Below are 27,963 nucleotides of genomic sequence, written 5' to 3' on the forward strand. Positions count from 1 at the left end.
GATGGCCATGAACACCACGACCTTCTTCTCTGCTCTGGTACCTTAAATATCCCATTCTGGCTGGGCTTAGCATGCACTAAGTTACAAGCAAATGCAGTGCTACTGCCAGCAGCAGCAAGTTATGTCACATACATACAACATGCTTGTTTTGCTTATGAAGCAACTCCTAAAAAAGTCTTTTGAAGCTCTTAAGGCTTCGTTCTGTACTAGAATAAAGCTCTTTTTTTGACATATTGCTCTGGAAGACAATACCTTTTTGAAAATTATTGTTTCTGTGCTTCCAAGATGGTATATAACATGCTGTCTTAGTCTGATCCAAATAGCTTCAGTGGGACTCAGTCTGCAGAGAGCAGCCTGGAAAAAGCAACCTAAAATAATAATGCCTCCCAGTAAACATCTTTCATTTCAGCAGCTGTGGGGACTGAGCTGCTGCAATCCATGTTTTCACCTATTTAAATTATGTTCCTCCTAACCCAACACGAACAGACAGGAATGCAGACCAACTAAGGGGCTTCAAATCCCTATTGCTGTTTCTAAGTTACGGAGAATAAAGAGCTGCGAAGCATATTAATATCACTCTTTACCAGGACACAGCTTCCACTGCCAACCATCCACCTCCCAGTTTGCAGTGGTCCCCATGAGCACTCCAAGAACAAGTCATTCACTCAGGCATCTTTTGTTTGGCAATTCCTATCTGGAATTTCCATAGAAAGAGAGATACACAAGTTGCACAGGCAAACTTAACATCTATTCTAAGGATCACACACTCAAGATGATCAAAGGTGAGATTACTGATGGGCTGCAGATTAATGTTCTCCGATCAGCTTGGCATTAACCTCTAAAAAAATACAAAGAAAAGAAGCAAGTGGAGGAAAATGTAGACACTATGGCTGGAATATGGAAAAATGGCATGTAGCAAATTAGTCTTCCTCTATAATTTGTACTTTAGTATCTCCATAAAATTTTAAATACATTTTTAGTGCGAGAAGATCATTTTCATCCAGGGAGAGTTTGCAACACGACCTCTGATTCTGTGGGAAAAGTTTCCTGCTAATAATTTACTTAACTGATGGTACTTGCATATGCAGATACAAATAAAGTGAGATTCTTCCAGCGCAGCATTTTTGTTCTGATAAACAGTAAAGCAGTGCAGGACAGTACATCGCTCCTTGGTGTGCAGCTATGATATTAGGTGATAAATCAGGTCTGGGATGGAGAGGAAGACTTTCAAATTCAAGAACAAAAGCACTTTGTTCTGGCAGCAACAAGCCTCTTGAGGAATGATGGATGCAGGAAACCCAGCTGTGCGATCCATTGACAGGACAAAACAACTTACCGCCTCCAGAAGGCTACAAAAAGATGAAGGTCATTCACATCTTTACACTTGCTGCTCTGCCGCGTTTATCAAAACAGCAGCATTTCAAGGAGCACAGGCAGAACTTTTTTCCTACCCCACATGAATACAGCACTTCAGAAAGCTCCTTGTATGCTTCCAAATGCCTAAGGAAGCACATAAAGTCATACAGACGCTTTTAGGTCTCAGAACTGCAATCCGTGATTTTAGATCTCCATTATCTAAGAGTAATTCTCTCATTAGTGCTCTGATTAATACAGGTTCAGCCTTTGTTACATTTCTATCTGAATTGGGCCCACAGCACTTCTGGTTTTAAAGACACCTATATTCAATTTCTTTCTTTCTTTATTCTGCCCTGGCTTTCAAAGCAAACAGAGGAGTTCATTTTTCTTCATTACCACTTTTCAAGTTGCTTCTCCAGGATTATTTCTTAAAGGCTACAGATATTACTCTCCCAAGCATACTGTCAAATCTAAGAACAGGAAAGCACTAACAGAAGCAGGTGCAAACCCCTACATATTGGTCTGAACTCCTTCAACTTCTAGGCAATAAAATTAATTTTGCTCTAGCCTTCATTTCTGGTCTGGTCAGATGAGTGCAGAAGCTATATTAGACAACAAATCAAAGCACAAGCAATTCCTGACAATATGGGATTCTCAGTCCAAAAGGCTATTTTACAGTTTATTAGTAAATATTGAGGATTAAAATGAAAAACTTCATGTGCTAGCAATCTTTCAGTGGATAGAAAATAATAATCCACAATAAAACTGAGACACAGATGTGATAAAAACTTACTCTGAGAAACTACCCCATGGCTTAGATTGCGTGACAACAGAGTGCTTGGTTAGCATTAAATAAGGCTTTCCAGAACGGCTGCGATGATTTCAGGTGGGCAGAGGTTTCAGCCACTTGATCACATTAAGGACATTGTGTTGGGAGCAGAAAAACATAACCATCTTTTTGCTTACAGCTATTCTGGGAGCACAGAAAACTTTCTGTTTTTAAATAAGTGCTTCCCCCTACCTGCTCATTATTAGTAGAAACGCGTGACTGAATGCTGAAGTTAGACTAGTAAGAGGCAAAACCAAGGTCAACTGTTCAGCTCCCACAGTAAACCACTGGAAAGCTTCTGCCACCGAGTTTGGAATGTTCACAACAAAAACAGAGTGTCCTACAGCAGCATCTACAAATAGCTCTAGCAAAATGAGGTTGCTCACAAATAAAAGACTTGGTTTTAAAATCCTTGAAAATCCAAGGCAGGCCACACCATAGCATTTGCTTCCTGCCTCCTTCTTCCCTGAAATACAGGAACTGAGATGACTAACTTTTATCACAGCAATCAAAGCCACAAAAGAAGATGCTCCAAAAGAGTTAAACCTGATTTAACTTTTTTATCTCAGGAATCAATAACCTTATTTTCTAGTAGTATTACAGAAAATGTTCTCTTTGTCAAAATGAGCACTCATTCAGCTTGTCCTGCTGGAGAAGGAGGCCACCTTTGTCTGATTTCCCACCAACGACTTGGGAGTTGTAGTTATCTTACATACAAAGAGTACGGCTTAATGAATTTCCCCAGCTAAGATGACACATGCAAACACTGATACCCTGAGCCGCCACCCAAAAGATAAAGGAGCTGCCACACTCCTCCAAATGCTGCTGCTGCAGTGCCCAGCATCTCCTGTCTAAAGCAATTAAAAAGAGAAGCAGCAATGTGAAACACTGAAGCAAGTCTCATACCTGACCTAAGCTTCAAAGTATATTTTCATCAATACTGAATAGGTAGAGGAGCAATTACTGCAGCCTTCAGGTTCTCATTATTTGAAGGTGTTTCAGAGCAGTCTGAAATTCCTAAGAGAGATCAAGCGGGGAAGACTCTGCCCATCACTTTTTCCCCTGCTTTCCATAAATGAGGTGATGTTATGTGACGGAGCCTGAAGGACCAGTTCCAGCTGTACTTAAAGTCATAATACTTGCAACTCATAAGTTTTAAGTACTTCTAGGACAAAATGAAGTTAGATAATCATTTCTCCTCTAGTACAGCTTTCCTTCCAGTTTCCCACACATTCCTATAGCTGATGAGGTCAGCAGCTTTGTAGTTCTAAACAGCTAATCTAAAACTCACACAAAGCTGATAGTATCTGAAAGAAACTACAGGACAAAGAGAGATTCAATTAGAATGAAAAGCAATCGATTCTGATCCAGAACCCTATGATTGCACCAGATAAAAACAAAGATAAAGGATAATTACCAGCTAATTGGACTAAGTAGAAACTTCCTGTGTGGTTATACCATTACATATCCTTTTGGCAAAGTCAAGATGTGCTGCATTTTCCTCTGCACAACACATAGCTGACCACTCTGCAAACCATAAGGCTGCAGTGGCATTGCCTCTCATCATTATGTTATAAAAGCAAGACTCAGGACTTGGAGTTGCAGCGATAAAACACAGCAGTAAAACTGTAAATACCAATGTTTAACACCTAACACATTTTATTGTGAACCAAGACAGAAACGTTTCACTGCGAAGGGGTTTTGAACTCAGCACACTGAAGTAAAATTACAGCCCATTTCACGCAGATGCAGCTCTGAAAAGGAAGACGACCGAAAAGTACACCAAGCTTCTGACCCACACCTGTTCCAACACAAACGATTCCCTATAATCTCTTAAATATACAACTGTACTTACTGACATGCAAAATTAAACTGAAGATAAGTGAATTCCACATTTACCTTTTTTTTTTTTTTTCCCTCTTTTTTTAGTCATTTATTGTACCTTGTAACCATTTAACTGTTTGCTTTTCCTTTAGGGTATTCTCCATTCCTTGCGTCTCAGAAGGTTTGGCTGTGAAACCTTCAAGTTATGACTTATTCCTATGAAAACTGCCTCCTTTTTTTTCCCCAGAATTGACTGAAATATTCAAGCCATCCTGAAGGACACAACAACCAAAAATGTCAACATTCCTATTGGAACAAAGTTTAAATAGCGAGAAGATTCCTCTTACCTGTTTGTGAGCGTGATCGTATGAGTTAATGTGATTGTCAAACTCCTGGTGTTTATAGTACTGCTTGTCACAGAGTGCACAGTAGAAGTTGGCTTTCAGATCTTCCAGGGCTTTTGCTATAGTGTTTTTCTTCTCAGCATAATCCTGGGGGGAAATGGAAAAGTAATTTTAGTATATTCCTCTGATGCTGCGAATGGATTTTGTGCTTTGCAGTTAATCATATTTGTAAACATTTACACACTTCCGTAACTAAAAGCCTTCGCATATTTGCTGTGTTACATTGCACATATTTACATTATCTGCTGAGAGGCTCAGGATTTGCACACTTCAATTTGCTATTCAGTTGCCAGCTCACCTCAGGGGCTCTGTCAGACATTAGACTACAGATGGATTTCCTCAGGTCCTTTCCAAATACAAATACTTATCGTGCTCAAGGTTTTATTTCCCAGTTAACCCAAGACTCACTGTACAGATGACCAGGGAGTTAACATGCCTAAGCAGAATAATCACAAAGACACAAACTCCAATTATTGAGTTACCTGACTTATACAATGAAATGCTCTTCTTAAAAAGGAAATGAAAAAACCTCAGCTGCGTCTCTCTGCGCACAGAAACACATGAAAACACGATGAATGCTTTGACAGCTGAGAGTCAATGAATATCTTCCAAAGCTTTGTCATCCAGCATTAGAAGGAAAGACCTACATCTCCATTTACCACACATGAGCAAAAGCATTTAAAACAACCTTGCTTATTATTTACGAACAAGTTCTATACAAGCGATGCTTTCCCTTTCCTGAATGCACTGATGACAACATGGCAAGTTCTGAAAGAGCATGGAAATGGTCTGTCATCTCAAATTAGTTTAGCGCCAGTTATACACTATACATGTTGACTTCAGTGAAACGCTTCCTGCTTTTCTGCTTTTGACAAGTCTTAGACAGAGCTGCATGCTGAAGCCCCAACTGCAGCAAACACTAAGAAAATACAGATAACCAAAAGGTATTTATTTCAAATTATATTGAAACACAATTCAGCATGACTGGGCCAGTAGCAAACACCACCAATTCATCCTTAAACAGAGGTACCCACTCCTTCCCTTTTGACCATTAAAAGAAATGCAAAAAAATTTCTTCAGAGCAGTGTTTTGAATACTGGTTGATATGTAAGGAACTCACACATTTCATGCACATTTTTAGAACTAAGCCGCATAAAATCTGTCTCAGTTAGAAACAAAGTGAGTTGGCATATTGAAGAAACAGAAATATTTTACATTTTGAAATACATCTGTGCTGTATGGAAAGCTACCCTGGAAACTCTGCCATTAGTTTTTAGTAATAACTATACGTAACTGTAAGTTTTGAATCACTTCAAGCATAACTAAGATGCCTGTATTTAAAAAAGCAGTAGAGAAAACAATTCAAAAGCCTCTAAGGGCAGAGGCTCCCTTGAAACAGCTTAAAAGTAATTCTCACACTCTGCAAAGGGACCCCAACTAATTTTACTGGGTTTTAAAAGATAACAAAGGAGAAAACTGTGGATTCAGGGAATTTACTATAGTACATATAATACTTGCAAAGGAAAACAGAAAATATGATGAATTCTGAGACAACAGTGGTGAAATCAACAATCATTTTTTCTTGTATGAAAATCTCACAACATGTTGTATAACCCCAAAGCAAAATTCTGCAAGTCACACTAATGTAGGGCAGTAACTTAAATAAGATTATGTAATACTATTGGTGTTCTTCTTGAAAAAAGGACCATTTTTGAAATGCTGCTTATACAGCAGAACATAACCTGAATGGAATCCATGGTGCAATTGTAGTTGATATGCCCACCAGATCCTAAATGGAGCAGAGACTTTAGAACCTTGAGAACAATTGTACTGCAAAGTAATAAAACCTCATTGTACCTCAAGTACTTGGATGGGGAGGGCTCACTTTATATTTCAGTATCATCTGAAATAGATGCAAGTAAACACAGAGAATGCAATGGCAGAGTTGGATCACAGACATAGGAGAGGAAAATACAGGGTTTCTTTATGACAAGACTTATATTTTTAAAGCCAACAAATATTGGATGTTATTAATACATAACTGACTGTAACAGATAAGATCAACATCTTGAACCTAGGAAAAATTTATTGTTTATAACAAAGATAAAGCGACTGTTAACGCTACTCTCTCCTCCACTTTGCTTTGAAGCCCAACTGAAATTCTATTTATTCTCATATTGGAGGAGGTCACAAACATCCATTTTTTAATTCCTTTTCTCTGGGTCATTCATAAATATATACACCATCACAACATGAATAAAACTTTTCTGGCCTATTCAGTCATTCTTCAGACCCAGGTCATGTGTTACCTTCCCTGTAATTTTCGCAGCCTCAAAAGCCTTTCCAGCTGTACTCTCCTTTCCAACCCTTATATCAACTAAATCATCAGCTGCTGTAAAGTATTTGGCTGGCAGGAGAAGTTTCTATTCAACTACTAACCTTCACTTGACTTGTTGAACAACATGAAGGAAGCAGGATACATTCAAAGACAGCATATCCTGCCCAGAAGAATGGGTTAAGCACTGGCACAAGACAACAAGAGGATACAAATGGACACAGGCACATTCACTAGTTGCTACAGGAGAACTTCACTGGTGAAATACACTCTTTGTGATCTGAACACAGGCAGAAAGCATCATTATTTGAAGATAGGGGGTATCAATCTGAAATAGAAGCACAGTTGTGGCAAAGAATTGCTAAAAGGAATAGTAGCAGTGGTTATTTTTTCCAAAATTCTGGTTGCATTTGAAGCAATCATGATACATGAAGTGTTTTCTTCACGTTATTCTCTATGACTACCAGATGAAAATCACACATAGATTCCAAACTGCAGGAAACTATACTGAACTACATCTCCAAACACCTGTGCTGATTTTTTATTTTATTTTTTAAGGTAAATGTTTCCAAGGATAAACAAGGGATGGAGAAAAGGAGAATACAGACAGATTTCCTGCTTGTCAAACCATCTGTATTGATTTGGAAGGGAACGTTACCTTGGAAGAGGAGGCTTTTGCTGGCACTATGAATTTTGATGAGGGACAGATGCCCAAAAACTGGCAGTAAGAGATGACAGTCCCTGGACCTTGATAGCAGTGGGCTACGGATTGCAGACGGGAATGACAGCAACTTGCTGGAGAGGAGCATGCCAGGAGTAAAGCAGTAGCCAAAAACATTTAAAATGGCTAACTATTACCCAGCTTAGTTGCAATTGCATCCAAAAAAATTTGCAAACCATACGGGAAGTTCTAAAAAGAACTTTGAATTATGATTCATCTTGGTAGTGAAACTCAGAACCAAGCATCACTTAGTTTCATTATTTTTTCCTGAAAGGCTTATTATCTGAAAGCCTACGGCTATAATTCACTGGAGCCATCTTTCATAATTTATATGAAAGATCCCTAATAAGTGCTCACATCTCTCAGCTGGCTTTATTTCTCTGAATCCATCTTCTCCACCCTCCAAATCCTTAAGCCTGAAGTGCAAACGCTGCTGCAAGCATCTGACAAATGGCACAAAGAGCAGGCTCCATCTGCAGAGGTGCCACCTGCAACAGCAGGATGGGACCTTCCATTGCCATTGTGCAGACAGAAAGAAAGAAAGAAGGAAAGTTACAGAAGCATTTATTGTTTCCCATGGATAACTTCTGGAAGTTGACAAGATTCCTTAGTCTACAGGATGTTTTTATGGAGTACTACCTGGATTAAAGTCTCATGTGTCTATTGTCTGTAGGACAGTTAAATAGGAAAAAAGTATGTAAGAAAGTGAAACTGTAGAACATCACCTGCACTGCTCTGATTGCCACAGTGAATATTCTTACTTCACAGGAAATGTGAGCACCCTCTATTGCAGTAAGCTATGTTACACTTATTGTAGGCTTAAAAGGGTCAGGCAGGCAGTCACTGCAAAGTAGAGTGTATTACAGAAACAACTCCCTTCTCTGAGAGTATTTACTGGTACGGTCCTCCCAGGGAGGATGAGGCTGCTCTAGTCTGAACCTCTCTATTTGACCACATAAGATCCGACTGATGTTCGACATTACCCTTGCCTCACAATCAAAGATGTGCATATATAGAAAGCTTGTTTTTTTTCTGTCCCAGTGCCTAAAAAAAATGAAGACAAAATCATACTTTGAGCATTACCAAAAAAAAAAAAAAATCCAGCTCTTTCTCTTGCTCTGTTAAAATCACTCTGTAGTTGTTGCATTTATATTATGGTTTCAAGTTACACCAGGGCAAGTTTAGTTTGGATATTAGGAAGCACTTCTTTAAAGAAAGGGTAGTTAAGTACTGGAATAGGGTCCCCAGGGAGGTGGTTGAATCCCCATCCCTGGATGTGTTTAAGAGCTGTTTGGATGTGGTGCTCAGGGATATGATTTAGCAGAGGGTTGTTAGAATTAGGGTACTATGGTTAGACTGCAGTTGGACTTGATGATCTTCACGGTCTTTTCCAACCTGGGTAATTCTATGATTCTATGATTTATAGAGCGTGCTTATAAGCAAGCTGTTACCACCTTTCTCCCCATCCCTCCAGCCCAACAAAAAGAAAGGAGAATGAAAAAAGAATCAAGGGGGAAAAAAAAAAGAAAAAAAAAGATGTACCTTAAAAGCAGATACATCTATAGCCAGTTCACTGTAATACACTGTAATATCTATGGACAGAATTAATGATGTCGTCATTTCTGGTTTATTTGCTAGGTGCTATAAAGACACTGAGAAGGAACAGATATCACTGAATAAAAGGTACAATTTACTAACATCCCTGCTATCAATCTTAGTATTCCTCAGCACACATCATTTGTTTTAATGTTTTCTTATATCACATTTTTTTTCCTCATATGAGCAGTCTATACATCATCCACTGAATGGGAGGGAATAAATAAAAAATAGAAAGCATTCATGGTATTAATGCGCTCTAGCACCAAACCTAATTATTTATAAGGTTCCTGGCCTTATGAAGGCGGAGAGGCCAAAGCAGAACAAATTAGATACATTGATCAAACTCCTCATTGATCTCAGCAAATTCATATCGTGCAACAAAATTCCATTTTATTCTAAGTTGAAAAGAAGACTGGCAGGGACAACAGTGACAATTCTGTCACATCTTCGCTGTTACCTCACTTCAAACTTCCCTGTCAGCTGTGAGATGCGATAGCAACATACAGCTCTCACAAGGCCATAAACATCAGATATTATTTGGCTGAGTTTTTGATCCCATGCTCCTTGCAGGCAAAGGAGTTTTCAAGGGCAGCGACCCCTGTGCTTCACTGTTTTGCTGCACTGGATGATTACAGGGCTGAGGAAAAATGGTCACGCTGAAGACCTCTACATAAATTTCACATCACAGGTTGAAAAAACAAAAGTAAAAATTGCTCTGCCTTTGTTTTCTCCTCACAATGACCTGCAGACAAGTGGCTCCAAACAAAACAGGTCCCACATACAAGGAGCTGCTCAGCTGCTGTGTGTGTACACAAAAATGCTACTGCGAACATGTAAATACTTATGCATACATATTCTTAGCTTTATGACAGAATTTCACATTCAGGCACACATTCTGGCATTAGGACAAATAACACAGTGCTATTAGAAGGAAATAGCTCACTGATTCCAGTCAGAGCTGCTGGTTTCCTAATGCCACCCTCACTTCTTTAGAAACAAGTTTCTTACCACCCATGCTCATTTGAATGGATGAACTCTGTGCTCCTGCTCCACATGCAGGGACATGGATGGGCATGGGGACAGAGCTGGGCCCGGTGCAACACCACACATTACTGTCCTGCAATATTAGGATTGAATTAATTGTAAAGGAAGCTAATGATGAGACAGTAATTTGCTATCAGATTTGCCTGTCTCATTAACTTCCTTAAAGCACTTTCAACTGTATAATTACTTTTAACTGGGACTCATAAAATCACTTAATTAGCTTTTTTGCCATTAAAACTAACTCTCATGCATATATCTGTAGAATTACTTATTTATTCTAGCGATTTGAAAACTATTTCCAGGCAGAGCATGCACTTAAAAGGTGACAACCTTGGCCACACACTTTCACTTGCATACTCTTATTAAGCAGGGGGCTCTTCACCAACGTTTTGTGAGACATTTAACATAGGCCTACTTATAATGAAGAAAAACTTAACTGCCCCAACACCACCACTCAATGCAATCTGCATAAGATGGAATAGAAGAATGCTTTGCTGTACCAAAGATATACGTAACAGTAGAAGATTAAAAGGTTTACATAGACGTGTATTAGAAGAAAAGCTTTTTTTTCCCCACTGGATGTGTATCGTTAAGTGATAAGCAGGGGAGGAAGCAGCCTTTACTGGTCTGCCTCAAATAGTCCAGTCATGCTCTTCTATTTGAACAGAATTTTGATTTAAAGAAACATTGCAGCTGGATTTCAGCATTTCATTTCCTTACAGCAGGCATCTAAAGATTTACATAGCTCCTCAATGTAACTTCCTTGACACGTAAGCATCTAACATAATTCAACTCTCTGGAAAATCAAGCTCTTATATCTTACCCAACACAAAACACAGTGCATTTTAACCCCTGCAGAAGTCATATAACCCTGAAGCAGACCACAAGCCACTCCAGAGCACACACTGGATCAAATCTCAATGTTTATGCCCAGCAACCTTCATCCAAAGAGGGTACAGGGGTGCTGGATTTGATCATCTCTGGAGGCCTCTTCCAGCTCCAATTCTGTGACTGAGTGAAAAAGGGCTTGAGGATTTATTTCATCTCATGATAACCCACTGCCAGTTGACTGGTAGCTATTACTTAAGTGTTAGAAGTTGCTGTAGAGTTTGTCAATCACAGACTTCTTTGTGCAGTTAGTTTTTAGCCTGGTAAGAATTACCAATTTAGTTGGCTGAGGCACTGGGGAGTAAGAAAATTTGACATCACCTGATATACATTTAACTCTGACCATGGCATTGACTGCAGGGCAACTCGCTCGCTGAAGCCTGTGCACTAGTACATTCAGATCAGATGTCTCAATTTCAGTTTCCCTGGCTCTGGCTGTTGATTGTAACAACTCTTTTTCTACAATGACTTTTATCATGATTGTCAATAGTGATTTCTTGCCTAAGATTCCAAAACTTTATTTTTCCTGTATTTTTTCTATTTCTGCTAATATTTTTAAAAGATTCTTTTTCTCTTTTTTTGTGTGCGTGTGAAACCATAAAGAAAAGCACAAGGGAATAGAATCATATTTTGAACAGACATTAATACACATACCCTTCCAGTTTTGTTCTTCTCCAGAACACAGCCGCTCCACAGTTGGTTGAAATTGCAAGCCATCCTTCTTCCATACAAAAAACTCAGTTACCTAAACATTAATCCGCGCCTCAAAACCCAAACACACTCTATGTCTGCCCCATAAAGGAAGCTGTACTCTGCATTTTACAATCAGCAGGTTCACTGAGTTTTCACAGTTGATGTGTTTGCTCCGAGCAGTGCCTACTGTAAAAAACACTCATGAAAAGTTTTCTTTACAGACCTTCATACCGATTCCATTTTACTGTGACTTTCCAGACCATTAAACCTTCTCATGCAAATTTCCTATCATTTTATAGCTCCAGGGACCCATCACTGCTAGCCTTCCTTCATGTGCTTTGAAGTGATACGTCACAAGCACTTAAGAATCCGGCCACTGAAGAGGTATCTGAGAAAGGGTAAGGTCTGAAACGCTTCTGGTTTGTGTGCCTCTGCCCACAAAGTCCGACTCACTGATGGAAAACAGGATGCAAACAAGAATAATGCTCCACTGTTCCCTGTTACTATAACCCACAGACACCTGGTCATGAAATTGAATTCATCCTACAGGGCTTGACCTAAGTACTTTTAATATGGGGAGTTGCCACATAAGGAAAAATGCACAAGAACTACAAGGAATTACATTCCTCGGCTTCTTCAGTTGACTAATTACGAGTAGACACAAACTTCAGTTTCTGTACTGGGGCTCAATATGACGTGACATACACTTACACTCCAAAAATTCAACCCGTTTCCATCGTCAGAAAAAGCAGGGAAGAAAAAGACACATTACTACTTCTGGCATCTGTCAATAAACCCATCCTCTCCAATATCCAGGAATGCTTTTTTTGCACAGTGTTTACTGGCCAAGAGCCTGATAAAATTCCTCTGCAGGTCTGAAGCTCATAGAAACAGTCAGTCCTAAATAACAAATTGGCTTAAGCTTAAATTTTTCCTTGGGGCGGGGGAGGGGGAGCAAGAATACCAACCTTGAATCACCCATAAATGCAACTGTGCTTAAAGTGGTGCAGAGAAATAAGGTACATCCACAACACAGTCAGGTTTCCTCAAGAAAAAAAAAAAAAAAAGTAGGTTAAAAATACTTTAGTGCAGGAATGGGGAAAAAAGCAATCTATAACCTCTCCCCCTCCCTCTATGTATGTATATTTGTATGTATGACATTAACTCCTTCATGTATCTATCTATCTATCTATCTATCTATCTATCTATCTATCTATCTATCTAATTAAAGCATTACTGACTTCACACATGAGTTTAGGTATCCATAAAACTATAGATGCAAAGCTCTTAACTTAATCATCACAAAGGAAAAGTTACCTGGAGGACCAAGGATCATTGTATACAACTAGAAGAATAGATAGGGGAGACAAGTGGTGGCACAAGATGCTGATCAGAAACGTAGAGATTCCAGCATTAGTGGTGGGCTCAATCATTCAGTAAAGGAAACAGATTTCTTGTATATACGTACTCTGTGTGTTTGTTTTTTGTTTTCTAAGGCTTCATTTTCTTGGATTATTCAATTCTCATCTAGCCTTAAGCCATCTCTGCCCAGCCAAAAGTTTTCCTTTTTTAGCTGAAAGGAGCTCCAGCTGCCTTGAAGGAATAAATAAAAGAGAAATGCTCAGTGCCATGGAAACTGCATGTTGCACAACACATTTTCTTTCTGAGATGGAAGAATCATGGAAACCTAAGTGACATCAGCATTTCCAAACACACTCATCATTTGTGTTAAAAAGGAACAATAGCTGCAATGCTGTTTATAATGGCAGACAGATTAGCAGCATTCCAGTTTATCTATGGTTGATAATGCACTACAGTAATTCTGATTTCTTCTGGGCATTTTCCACCATGTACAAATCATATCCTCACTCTATGGTCCTTTCCTCTTTCAAAGCACTTAATAGATCCTTCAGTAGTGAAATAGTGTTTAAAACTTAAAAACCTGGAGATCCCAGATTCTCTGCAAAGTCAGACTGAAATAGGTTTTCTCCTTTGTGTTTACACACAAGCACATACAAAGACATGGCAGCATAAACATTACTTCAGAAATCAGACTTCAAAGATGCTGAAATGACCCGCCATCCTGACAAACTGCTGTAACAGAAAGGGATCTGGGAAGCCTGCTCAGTCTTACGAAGACAAACCCCCCAAGGGATCTGATACATAGTAAACAGTAAGATCTCAGATCTGGGTGGTTTTAGTGCTGACCTTACCACAAACAACTGTGAGGACTAGAGATGATCTGAGGTCTCTTCCAATTCCCCAGCTCACCACAGGGTTAACACATGGCAGAGACTACATACCAATGCCTTGTTTCTTCTAACTGTGCCAATAACCACAAGAAATTCCCCTTTTACTGTTGCAGGATGGGCAACAAAAAATAATCATTTTGGCAAACCAAGCTCCATGCTACAGTAAAAAAACGTGCTGAAGTCACACAAAAGACTTTTAACCACGTTTAACCACTCCAGCCAACACATTCGTTTCCTATTGACAGGGGTACAGCAAAGGATGCTCATGTTCCCAGAAGATGCTTAACAAAGAAAAAAGCTCTTATGGTTTTTTTTTTTCTTCTGATTTCATCACTATCAATGTTGCTACAGCTTTAAGATTATATTTAGTGATTTGCTTCATTGGAAGCATTGTTATAACGAAGCTTGTGGTAAGTTTTAATCATTTTGCATGTTATCATTTTTACAAACCAAAGCTTATAATTATGTGACTTGTGTAAAATAAATGGTAACTACATTTATCACCATTTATTTTTTCTATAAACAGCCTCTCAGCTGTGCAAGGAAGCACATTCAATCAAGTATTGACAACAATCCTACATACGTTAAGACTGCACTGACAGAGCCCAAGAGCTCAGCCAGTTCTCCTAATATGAGGCAGCAATTGTGCTGTGATCTCTTTAATTTGGTACAAGCAAAATCCTCTTAAGAGCATCTCCTGAAATCCAAAAGGTCAGACATGAAAGTGGCAGAAAATCAATACTGACATCTTCCGTCACCCAGTACAATCCTTAGAACTCTTCCTAAGCTTAATTGCTTCTTTCTAATCTTTCTAATATTCAGCTGTTCAAGTCTAGCTTATGTAACAGTGCAAAAGCACCAAAGAAAAAGTGGTATTTTCCATAAAAACCAGGACAAAGCTGGTTCTTCAGTGGGTTTAGTGCAGAAACTGCTGTGATCCAAGTTGCACATTCTTCAAGTGACTGCCCAAAGCCATGGCAAAACAACTGAGCATCCTCTATCAGCAACACCACTCCTGAGCTGATTTACCTCAACATCTGAGACCTACTGATACCAATTTTCTCCATGTTTATTTTCCTACAGATTTTCAAGTACAGTTGCTCTGTATACGTGTTTGTAAGGGTTAAACCAAAATGCAGTGAAGAAGAGATGCCACATACCTTCACATTCAACTTTCTCGCCTACTGCATTTTTAATTATGAATAAATACCAGCAACTATCTAGCCACTAATAATCAATACATGCAACATGGAGGAAAACATTAATTTTTCAAGAAGGGGACTTTAATATGAAGCCAAGAAAAGGTCATTCTAATCTAAAACAGCTTAGAAGGATAATGAATTAAACATCCCTTTAGCTCTGATCTGAGAAGTTAACAGGTGCTATATCTGTTAGCTGCTTTCTCTCCTAAGAAGTTCCCCTAACCAGAAGAATAATAACAGCAGAAAACAGAGATCTCAGTGGACTGAGAATGACCTTTTGTGTCCTTGAAAAGAAAGCTGAAAGTACATAGAAAAAAAATCTGCACTCTGCTTGTATCCTGATTTTGTTTGGATTCCTTCCATGAGTCTTAGTGAGACTTAGACAAGTCTGTTGATTATATTACTTTTTCCACAGTCTGAATTTTTGAGTTTCATAAGCCTTTTCTTTTCTTTAAGGACTGTGACATTCTCATAATAAAATTGAGTTTTGTAACTCAGTAGTCATGCAAGGAAGTAAGGAAAGAAGAAAAGTAATGATGGTTGCCATCACCTTGTTTATTAAAAACAACCATTTAAAATGTTTTGAAACAACCTCTGGAAACCACAGAATAGCCTGGACTGGTAAGGCTCCTAAAGCATATGCAGTTCCAACACTCTGCCATGGACAAGGTGACCACCCACCAGCTCAGCCTGCCCAGACCCTCATCTGACCTGACTTCGAACACCACTTTATTCAAAGAAAATGGTTATTTTGGTCAACTAAATGGAAGCAAAACCTATCTGCATAGAAACACAGCCTCCTTCTCAACCCAAGCCACCCTTTAACCAGGTATCTCTCCCACATAAACTGAAAGGAGGCACACGTAACACTGCTGGCAGAAAAATCAGAGGACCATTCCCAAGAAATAAGAAGTATACAAAGCCCCACAGCACTACATGAGAAGAACAGGCTCTCTATTTTATCTAAGGGTTATCAAGGACCGAGAACTGCCACAGGAATCATTAGAAGAGCCATGTATACAACACTGACAGATCAGATAATTTGAAGAGTTACATTTGATGACATACATACACATTTCCTCATGTTTCCTTATTGTTTCAATTTTAAAAGCATCTTACAAAGCAAGGAATCTAAACTTATTGCTGTGAATAACTCTTACTGTTACACTTTCTCTTTAAATGGCAGCTCAAAGGATGGAAATGAGGCTTTTAATGTTGACCCCACACACTTAATTTTAAAAGCAATGAGAAAAGAACAATTTCATAGAAATTCATTGACCTTTTAAAAAGCTTTCCTATAGCATTTTCCCCCATAAATCGGTGAAATATTTACTGGCACAAAGCTTTTATTTTTTCCATTAACAAATACGTGCCCTCCTCCATCCTTGATTCTAGTATCTATTCTTAACAATATCCTAACTACATGCCACGCAAATAATTGTGAAATAAAGTATTGTAAAATGAATTTATTACTCTGCAATAGAAAAGTGAGAAGTAGCAGACAGAACAGCATTGTGCAGTGCTCAACAGTATAAAAGTAAAAGTGCAAATTCTCTTAATGTGTATTTAAGTAGCTATTTGCACCTAAAGGAACCATCCCGTAAAATAAAATGGCTACTTGAAATCAGGCTAAAAAAATCACTGCTAGAAAATATTACAGTAAACTCTGAAAGTAACAAACCAGAAAATCATTATTCTGTTTCACAGTTGCATATGTACGTATATAAATATATACAGCACCGAAACAGCACACCCACTACATTTGAGGGCCTAACCGTTAAGGAAGTCATACCTAATAAGTTGACAGGTCCATCATCACCACCTAAGACAAGCTGTCACGCCTAGAATCATTAATGGGACTAACAAGCTTCTACCAGTAGTAGAGGGCTAAAATAGTTTTGCCAAGCCATTGTTTCTAAGTCAACAGATAGATGCCAGCGTGCTGACGCATCAGAACAAGAGAATATTGGACTTCAACTTTTTCTCCACCCTCTCCACTTTTACTCTACCTTTTGAAATGACAAAACACACTTCACAGTATACTCCAAGGCATTCTTCATGTTTACCAAACAGCACCCACAAAGTAATTTTCCTGAAGGACATAACAGAGAAGGTCTGCTGTCCAAAAAATATTGCATTTCCTTTCCTCTGTTTACAAACTTTCCTAAGCAAAAAAGGTATGAGGTCTTTTTGTATTTGTTCTCTATCTCCACAGAACTAAAACAGCATTTTCCAAGACAGCACATTATATAACTCTCCACAGGTAGAGCAATAAAGTTTCAGACCTCCAAGTCCTTTTTCTTCCCCAAAGGTGATACACACATATATGATTAAATCAATATTATCATGCCTGTGGTATTTCCTACTCCAATGTGCATTAATACAATTTTTCAGCAGGCGTGGTGCATATGACCAAACAGGATGCTGGCTCAGCCATTGCACAGCTACTGAAGGCAATACTGTACTAGCATGCTCCATTTTTCCCAGCAGGGAATCCACTGTTGAATGTACTAACTTGGAGTGAACAGAGAGGTGACATCAGTATCATCAGTGAGCAGGATCAATGGAAAGCAAAGATCTCAAACAATTCCATGTAAATACAACTGGAGCACATTAAAGCCAGTGGAAGATCAGATAATATTGATTTGATTAAAGAGCACAGAAGAGAAAATGTGGTGTGCTGTGCTAGCACTTAACTTCATTAACCAATTTAAAACATTGTTTTTCCTGATCTGATTATCAACATAACGGCTTGGAAACACTGAATCACAGAAAGAGGTGTATGGCATCTCTTCAGTGCTGTGTAATTAAAAGCAAACATTGATTGCCTGACTCTTGAAGCCAAAATCTCTATCAAATACAGCTTTATTAAACAATAAATTCAATTTCAGATTTGCTTCTTGTTTTAAGATTAAACCATTCTGTTGCGCACAGAAAATGCTCGCACAAAGCATTTACTAAGTGAGCAGTCATGGTCCAGCAACAACCACTTCCACCCTGCAGCTATATGCCACCCAAAACCAGACATGCCTCAGGTAGTTCTGCTTGAGCCAGCCTGATGCAAATCAAGCTATCCATGTACTACAACAGCCAACAACTCCAAATAATTGCTCTATGGCCTTACTGTGGCTTTCAGTACAAAACCATCACCGTGAATACATGGAACATCCTCTAAATCATTTTTATTTAAAAAGAAACCATCTATACTTACAGACATCACAGGAAAGCATCATTATAGATTTCCTTTCAAGTGATGTAGATAAGCATCATTTGAAAGACAGTTTCAGACTGGGCTTACTCCAGGTTTATAACACTGAGTTAAATACAAGAACAACTGGTTTTCATTGATGTTTTCAGAATGAGAACACTTCTTTGTTTACTTACAGTTTGTAAATACCAACACATAAATTTTCAAGAGTATCTAGAAAAATGGTTTCCAATTGACATAGACGGGAGCACATGCAGCAACGTCTTGGGCTTTCTCTGTTTACAATGATGCCACAGTTTTAACAATATCTTTTTCATTTGATTCAACTATTTATGTTCAAGGCTGCAAAAAGCCTTTTTCAAAACCAGGGAAGTAGATGCTGCAGGTTTGCATGCTCAAGACATGTTACTTTTTATGACAAGGTTTTAAAGGAGCTCCAAGCTATATATCTGTTAAAAAACAACATAAGACAATGCATGAATTAAGGTTTGATACTCTGATGAAACACAGCCTTTGTCCTTCAAACAATCCAAGCACAACAAACATTTCCTTCATGGCTGCCTTCACAAGACTTGCACAAAGGCAGACTCAAAGATTGCTGACTGGTAATGCAAACCAACTGAAGGAAGGGGAACTACTGACAGTTATTTTCCTCTCATATCACACACATTTCTCAAGTCAGCTGAAGGCACTTTTTCCCTGCCTTTGGTATTCAGTTAACAGCAGAGAACTAAGCACTGATCTCTCACCTGCTACTTGAATTGTCTGTAGAGCACAGACTTCTGTCCATTGGATATTCATAGAGAAGCTTCTCAACAGAAGAGGCTGTAGAATACGAGTGCTGACGAAATACAGGTACTGTCAAAACTTTCTCTAGTGTATGCTAAATTATTTTCTCCAGATAGACAAAATCCTTAATACTTCAAAGAAAAAAAAACCAAAACCAACCAATGTATGAGCAGGATGTGTTGTATTACCAAGCATTCATAATAATTCTACTCTCAGCTCTCCCTGCATGAGATTCTGTTTAGGAGGTTATATAACATTAATGTTGAGAAAGGAGTTCTAAATACAACTGTCTAACCTAAATAATCAGAAATCTCAGGTAAAGTTTGTTCTTTATAGGTAAATGGACACTACTCCCATTCTCAAGTTTGATCCGTTGCCCACTTCCTAAACATGAAGGAAATAACTGGAATCAAGCATTCCATTTCTAAGAGATTGTCAAACCCTTACATATTGATGGCATCCTGGTCAATAATACTGCCCTGCAAAAAGCTGCTTACAAAACCTGCAAGCAGGTTAACTCTTCCTATAGATTTCTAGAGGCAAATGTAAGACGCAGTGTGCAGCTCCTCTTGTTGCTTGATATGTGATTGTTACCTATTTGGGAAAATAGCTACAGTTTGGGGAGCTTTAAGATTACTATAAATATAGCACCAGGCTACTCTGAAGAAAGAACTGATTTTGTTTCTGTGGATTTCTGTATAATCTCCCACAGGACCGCAGGAGGCTCAAAACAGTCTATTTTAAAATACATGACTGTGTTGAAATGCTGGTAGTTTTCTAAAATAGTTCTGAAAGGGCACTCTGTGATTGCATAAAGGTACTGAATTACTGTGTTACTTCATCATCATCATTTCCCTCGTAACACTTGTTAACGTAGCTCTATCATAAACCAGTAAATCGAGTCTATTAATGGCAGATCTTTGCAATCCATGCCTCCACAGTTCTCCCAGGTCTGGAAGTTCACACTATTAGTCACCTGGCTGATAAGTTAACTCTTATCCACTTTTTTCCTGTATACCATTTGTGTCCTTTATATCTCAGCTGCTGAGAAGCCAGTCGGTTTGATATTATACCACAGCACAGCCAGAAACTGGCACAGCAACCAATTTAGATCCGCTCATGCTGCTGCTCCATTCTATTTGATGTGTCTGACCTTGGTAAGGAACACACCGAGAGGCTGCTCCCCTTAACAACAGCAATGATGAAAAAAGGAGGCCCTGCCTGCTCAGAAATGCATTGGGGTCAAGTGGCATGGCTGATACACATAGCCAGCTTGGTGCTATTAGCCTGGGACAGCTTCAGAACCTACTGCTCTCCTCTGGTCATTTATTCAGTAATCCTATTTCTAACCGAGTGCAAAAGAAACAGAGAAAGTATCTCAAAAACTAACCGTGCAAATTAATAAATTAATTAAAGAACACTTTCTGCTCTAAAGCAAATGTGCTTTGAGATTGCTTCACGATTTCCACCTTACAGCTAACAAACGTTCAAACTAAACAATGTAAAACTAATTGGCTAAAGGAAACTTGGTTATCTCTTTTTTCTCCCTTCCCCAACAGTAGGGGAAGGCATCTGCTTCAATCTTCTGAACAACAGGCTTGAAGGTAAACGCAAACCTTTTTATCAGTAACCTCAAAATGCACGTAACCAGTCAGAGCATATCATCAAAGCTCTCCCTGGATCTTCTACATGCACCACTGTACTTCCTGCTGTTTCCTGAACTCTGGCATGGGCTGCCCAGAATGATCCAGAAAATCTCCTTCTCTGAAGAGACTCAAAACACATCTGGATGTGATCCCCGGCCACGTATGCTCCATGACCTGATTGAAACAGGGAATTGGACTAAATGCTCCTAAGAGGTGCCTTCCAGCCTCAACCACTCTGTAGTAATTCTGTGGTTTACAGAAAAAAATCTCTTCGAGCTTCAATAGCTCATGATTTCTTAGACATGAATCTACGATGTACAGGAAAAAGGTTAAATCCACACTGTAGCCACAAAGTAGCACTGTGCTCCGTGTTACAGTATTAATATATCTTTAGATTATTCCTCATTAGTACCAGCCAAGCAGCAAATTTTCATGTAAGTTTTGAACCACTAGTATAACTAGATTGAGACTAATGGAACAGCAGCACATCTTCTAAACCTTGGAATTCTCTGTAGCTTCAGAAAAAGATGAGCAAAAAATTTCAGTTCTTTGCTTCTGAATAATTACAATCTTTAGATATTTTTTTTTCCCTATTAGAATAAAGTTTCTTATCAGTTGAGAGATAAAAGGAATTCTTCCTTGTTTTGAATCTCTGACAGCCAATCACAGAAGCTGCAAATCAGCTTTCTTAAATGGAAGTCATCATAAATGCTAAAATTCACTGAGGGCTAATTATATCTGCAGTTTCATTTAAAAGCCAGCTACTTCAGTCACTTTAATGATGGGAATAATTTTATATCTATTTGGCTGTGATAACAGAAGGTCAGTGATGGCCATTCTCTGGGTTCACAACTGTACAAACAGACAGTAAAAGACAGTTTAACTCTTAGATAGATTCAAGGCAACCATGCAGTGACCAGTCAGAACAGGACCTTGAGAAATAAGATACAATCAACTACAAAGCAATTCACAAAACAGAAATAAACAAACACTTTATAAAGACCTATCACCAGAAGAGGTCTATTAAGCACAAGCACCTCTGTCTCTCTAGAAAATGAGAAAATTCCAATCCTCCCTCTGTCCAGTATGAATTGTCCATACACAGGTATAAACAGCAGTTCTTATATTAAAATGTAGATTTTTGGTCAACACATTTCTGATAGCTCCCTTAAAAAGACGAAAACTGCACGCAGCTGCCACATGAATCAGACGAATAGCAAAAACTACTACTAGTCAACTCAGGAGTCTTCCCAAAGGCAGTTAAAAAAGGGTTTAGAAATCAGAAGGGCTGAAGGTTTCTGTCACTCACTACAGAATTCCAGTATGCTTGAACACTTCAGAATGCATTCCGGCTCTATATACACAACAATATCCACTACACACATCTGAAATCATTTCATGAACCCAGATGGAGCCAGTCCAGCTCCATCAACGAGAGCCACAAGCTACAGTAAGATATTCCTAAGCTTCCCTAGGTATTTCTAAGAATGCAGTCAATAATAAATGAGGTACAACCAGAACACTGGGTCGCTGAAAAAAAAATCAAAACACAAGATAGATATGCATATCTGGAAAAAGATCTGTCAATGAGCCAACTACTCAATACTTTTGGTATTGTGGCTTTCATAGGAAAAATCCAGGAAAGATAAAAATCAATTGAAAGCAAAAGAATCAGCCTGGTTTTGGGCTTTGTTTTGTTGTTGTTGTTTTGGCCTCCCCCTCCTGTCTTATTTATGCTGAATATTAACATTATCTTACAAGTATAAATACCTGCTTCAACTCCTTACAGTAGCGTATCAGAGTAGAACAAGTATCTGGAATCATCAGTTTGGATATTGAGTGAATACATACATATAATTTCTACCCAGATGTGTAAACTTGTGTTTTAAAGATGCCATAAATTAAGTCAAATTAGAAAATAAAGTTGAAAATTTTTTGTGCAGTGAAGCATGGGTGTCAGCACAACAAGATCTCTTGTAGGAGAAGGAATCAATTAATAAACCATTCATTTTTGGTTAAAAAAATCAAAATTGATTGAGGAAGAAAGGAAGAGATACAAAGAGAAGTAGATCTTTCACATTCTACTTTTTCTTCTCCTTTCAGACCAGGTGAAACCACCTGGCAAGTATGGAGGCATGGAATAAAGGTTCGTGATGCTATGACAGCTAAATACTTCCTTGCTGGACAAAACACTTTGTCCAGGTTTCCTTGTGCTCTGTAGCATCCCACTGAAGCAGCATTAATGATCTCTGTATCAGCTTCTTATCATCCCAGTAAGGATCTCTGTGCAAACATAGATTTTACACACATTGAAGAATTTGCAACAACATCTACAGACTGCAGAAAGATACTCCAATAATTTTGGTGTTCACCACTTATTTTTCTGAGACAATTTTGAAGCAATCAAGAGTCAAGCTGTTCCTTATACAAACACAAATCTGAAGCAACTTAAGCTGATTTTCTCAAGCTTTCCAACAGGAAATTAAATCTTGACTCCCAACCTTAAGAATTTTAAGCAGCCTATTTGGAAACATTGGTTCATTTTAGTCTCTATCCCCATGAGAAAAGCAGCATCAACAATGTTATTAGAGGTACAAAGTAATGTCAATATGCACTGTATTGAATTGCTGGAAGATACCAATAAAACCTTCTTTAAGCTATGAGCACAAAGTAAGCAGCTGTACTTTTAATACCATATTCTATACTCAAAAACTACAATCTTATTGAACAGCACTTAACCCACAGGACAAGAAAAAAGTCCTTTAAGGGTACCTTGAACACATCCAGCTCCCACCAGTCCCACCTCCCCTTCTGCCTTTCACTCACTGTAGAATAGCAAGCAATTAACCAGGTTGCTATATTTGGTGTATCTAAACTTCGCAAGCTGATAGCATAATGATTTTAATAACTACTTTAAAAGTAACATGGTGACAAGTTGACACCTGAGGTTTGCGTCCTGCAATTTTATTTTTCCAGAATTCTCTTGTTATGCTTCAGGAATGATTAGAAATAATTTCCTATCAATGCGTCTTATTTTAACTCTTAGTTTACTTAGTGTTTTTCTACTCTGCATCATAAACACTGCAATTCTACCAAGCACTTTCTCCAGTAGGAAATGAAAGCTGACTCTTCTCTAAAGACCCTTCAAAAGTATGAGAAGGTGCTTAGATTTAAGGAATATTTCAGGGAAACACTCTGGCCATATTATGTGTTCCACAAAACTACAGCTTTCAAAAACATGGGTTTTTAAATGCATCTCCCTTTTGATACATGATATGGTACTTTCACAGCTGTGCATTTTGATACAGGTTTGCATTTTGAAAACAGCTCATAAAATTCTGCAGACGACCTGAAAATACCCTGAAAGCACAGTCCACAAAGAATTGATACTTGGCAGAAAATCAGTACTTATAAGATAACTCAAGAGTGTATGTGAAAACTAGTAAATCATTAAATAATATTCCCAACACAGAAACATGATATTTAAACTATGCCAGTATATTTGTTCTAGGTAAAAGATATGGAGTCATTGAGTATCATTAATTTTTTCTGTTGTTTTTATGATTTTTTAGAATACATCCATTAATTAGTAACTATTTTTCAAGATAAAAATGCTCACGGAAGTTACCGTGTCAAACTTCACATCACACAAAAGCTCAGTATACTTTCAAGACCGTACCTCATAAAAACATAACCAATACTGAAAGCATACAAGCAAGTCAGTGGCAAAAAGCATCTTTCCATCATCTTGATTTTCCATCATCCTTAATGGATTTTAAAATGTAGTTGAGCAATCCTCGGTGATATATAATAGTACCTTATGGAAAACATGTTGAATAACTGTAGAATAGAGGGCTAACTACCTCTTTATTAAGTACAATCATTTATCATAGTTTTTCTGTATTCAATCTTAGAATCAGCAACTCCTGAAGTACTCTGACAGATATGGAAAAAAAACGATAATTAAGAAACCTTGTTCAGTTATGAGGTTCTAGGATTGTCTATTTTGATGATAACCCAGGATGCTTTTATATCCAGTATGGAACGTGAAAAATTAGTAAAAACCCAAACAAATTTTATTAGGAACAGTGTGACCTACAAAAAAGCAGCACTTCCATTATTAGTTGCTATTGATCAACCACTAATGCCATTTAAATTATCTGCATTCACCTTTTTCTTTCCCCTTGTATTTTCAAATACTCTGAATGGTATTTCTGTACCTTACTGAAAAGAATCTGGTAATCTGGTAGGCATTAATTACTAACTTTGAATCACTGTAGTGAACAACTACACAAAACACTGAAATGGTTCTCTGCTTTGAGAAAACTGCAGTATTTTAACACACGGTGGGGCTCAGCTGCCTAACCTCACAAAGCAGCTGGTATTGCAGCACAATGTCCTAAAATCCCTTGTTACTGCATTTATTCTCTTTTAACACTGTTGTGCCTACATCAATTTTCCTGGCTCCAGAATGGCCTCTTAAAGAAAATGCCAGACCTTGCTAAGGGAAAAGGCTCCATTCCTTATTTAAAGCTTCTGCTTGAACACAGTAACCACTTAGCTTTTGTGACAAATGAATTAATGCCCATATGTTGTAAGCATAGAAACTTTCCAGCAATTTTCGGCTTTTTATTTCATGTTTACCCTCCCATACTCCAGAACATCATATTTCAAAAGTATAAAACACAGATTAAAAGGCATATGAAGGAATGATTCTCCAGCTGAAACCCAATGACAAACAGCATACCTGTGCATCTACTTATGTTCAAACAATGCCTGCAACTGCTTTACAGCATAGTAAATTTGCTATAGCTGAAGGATGAACCATACACTTACTCCTCTAATGCACAAAAACATTAAGATGGAATAAAAGCAGAAGAGATAAAACAAGGAACACTCAAAACACACAGTTAAGAGCAACCTCTGGCCATGCAATGAAGTTGCAAAGCTTTTACTACTGATGGAAAACAACACAAGCAGAGTACAAATTAGAGACTGGAAAAGACACAAAGGCTGGATTTCATTTGCGTAACCTCACTGCAGCTCTCTGACTTAATTGCAACCTATCCAGTGTCGCATCTTTCCATTCAATAGCAAGAGATTGGGGCTATTGAAGCATCAGACCACAAAAGACTGCAGATGGGTCTGATTCCTGCAAACTGTGAGGCACCGGTCCTAGCAAGATAACTAATGGGGGCAAGACGTTCATATATCTGCAACATCAGACCCACAGAGGCTATGAGAACAGCTTCAATCTATTCGTTAATAAATGTTATGACAAAACTATTAAAAATATTCTAGACTGTAGGCCTAAATATTATTTTAAAAGCTATGGAAGGAAATGCATTTTTGCATTGAATAGGAAGTTGCCTGCATGCAGCTTGCCTACTTACAGCTATGGATGAAGACACTCAGCAACTCTGTGCCCCATCACCTATCAAATTAGCAGAAAACACATCTCTGCATAAGTAAAAGAAATTAACAAACGGGGAAAAGGAATCATTACAAGAAAAAGGTCTGCCTATTAATTTGTTACCATCAAGAAAGCCCTGTGTATCTGAGCGCAGCACAGGAAAATATGGATAAGTGTCACAGAAGCTTGAGCATCAGCTGCTTGGATACTAAGGCGCTAAGAAAATAACCAAAATCAAAAGTTGCACACTTCTCATTTCCATTTATTGTCACCTGTGCTAATAAATCTCCCAGCTACAGCAATGCAAAAACCCCAGAGCAGCACGCTGGAAAGCCTTTTGCTTGTACTGCTTTAGCAGAATGAAAAGGAGACAGGCAAATATCATGAACTGCAGCATTTCTTTCTCTGCTCTTACATCTTTAACTTCAAGAATTTCAAATTATGCAGGAATATAAAAAAAAAAGCCATAATCACCAAGGAGTGTGCCCTCCCCTGCTCCCCCTCCGCATGGATTACTTTAAATATGCAGGGGAGGAAATTGTGTTTGCTTTGCTGTGGAAAGCTGATTAATTTGTTAAGAATTCAGACTTTAAAACTCAACCTCACAAAGAAACTATGGATTAAAAAAGAAAAGTGCTCATACAGTATATTAAATACTTTAATTATAGTGCTTTTCCAGGCAACTAATCATATCAGGCTTTTAAATATAAAGATACTGTATCCAGATGACAGTTTCAACTGAAGAGTGTTTAAGGTGAAAGTTGTATCGAGGGCTCAGCTAAACTTTGATGGAGAACTTCAAGGATTCTACTTACGCTCTGTTAACTCCATGGAAAATGCTTCACGTTGTTTACTGACACAACTTCTGCCTTCTAGCCTACATCACCGTTAAATGCTTCCTTTCAGCAACATGTCACTAACCAATAAACAAACGTGAGTTGTTCCATGTCCAGTTCTTGTCCAACATGGTATCTCACTGACTCACACACATCTTTAGGACTGGATCCTAGCCTTAGGTACAAATAGAAAACATGGAAAACAGTGCAATCTGCTGTTCAGTTGTACAAACAATATTTAAAAATATAATAACTATATACCAGAAAGGTCTTTCACAGATCAGGAACTAAATATCTTGGACCCTCACCTTGCCGGCTACGATTAACTGCTTCCCCTAGTTTTCATCCAGTGTTTGCATAGACAAATAGAGACTGCAGAGCACCTAAGCACAAATGTAACCCATATAATGTAAGCGTAGCAACAGCCGAACTAAATCCAAATGTCACTAAGTGATAGAATATATATTGTTTGCTATACGCCATTTTCCCTGGAAGTCATTAATAGGCTCATATACGAGGTATGTACGTAAATATATCCATCTTTAAACTATTTTAGTTGCAGCACATAAAAGATGCAATTACCTTCAAGCGACAGTTAAGCTTTAAATGTTTAGGCGCGCCGTAGGAGGACAAGACTTCACAGCACCAACACAGCCTCACGTTTAATAACATCTCTGAGACTGCAGTTATCTTGTGAGACAAAAGCTTCTTTGGAAAATGATATCGCAGCAGTGGCTTTACTCTACAAACCTCAATTTGAGTTTGGCGTGGAAGATTCTTTAAAATCTGAAGGCAAAAGCTGAGGAGCAGGAGAAAAATCACAATGCTGAATTTAACCCTACTCCTTTGCTTTATGGAATGAAGACTCACAACGATCACCCAGAATGTCCTGGAAAGCAATTTCTTCCCATCTGCAGTCCTGCT

General features: G+C 38.3%; 1 protein-coding gene across 1 annotated transcript in view; it reads right to left on the bottom strand.

The window, feature by feature from the left end:
- Positions 1-27,963, bottom strand: part of ZNF804A (zinc finger protein 804A) — a 135,597-nt gene that overhangs the window by 29,258 nt on the left and 78,376 nt on the right. Inside the window, exon 2 of the mRNA XM_015868019.2 lies at positions 4,357-4,500. Within this exon, the coding sequence (XP_015723505.1) occupies positions 4,357-4,500 (144 nt within the window). The remainder of the gene's footprint in view (positions 1-4,356; positions 4,501-27,963) is intronic.

Source organism: Coturnix japonica, chromosome 7 (assembly GCF_001577835.2).
Source record: "Coturnix japonica isolate 7356 chromosome 7, Coturnix japonica 2.1, whole genome shotgun sequence".
Taxonomy (NCBI): Eukaryota; Metazoa; Chordata; class Aves; order Galliformes; family Phasianidae; genus Coturnix; species Coturnix japonica.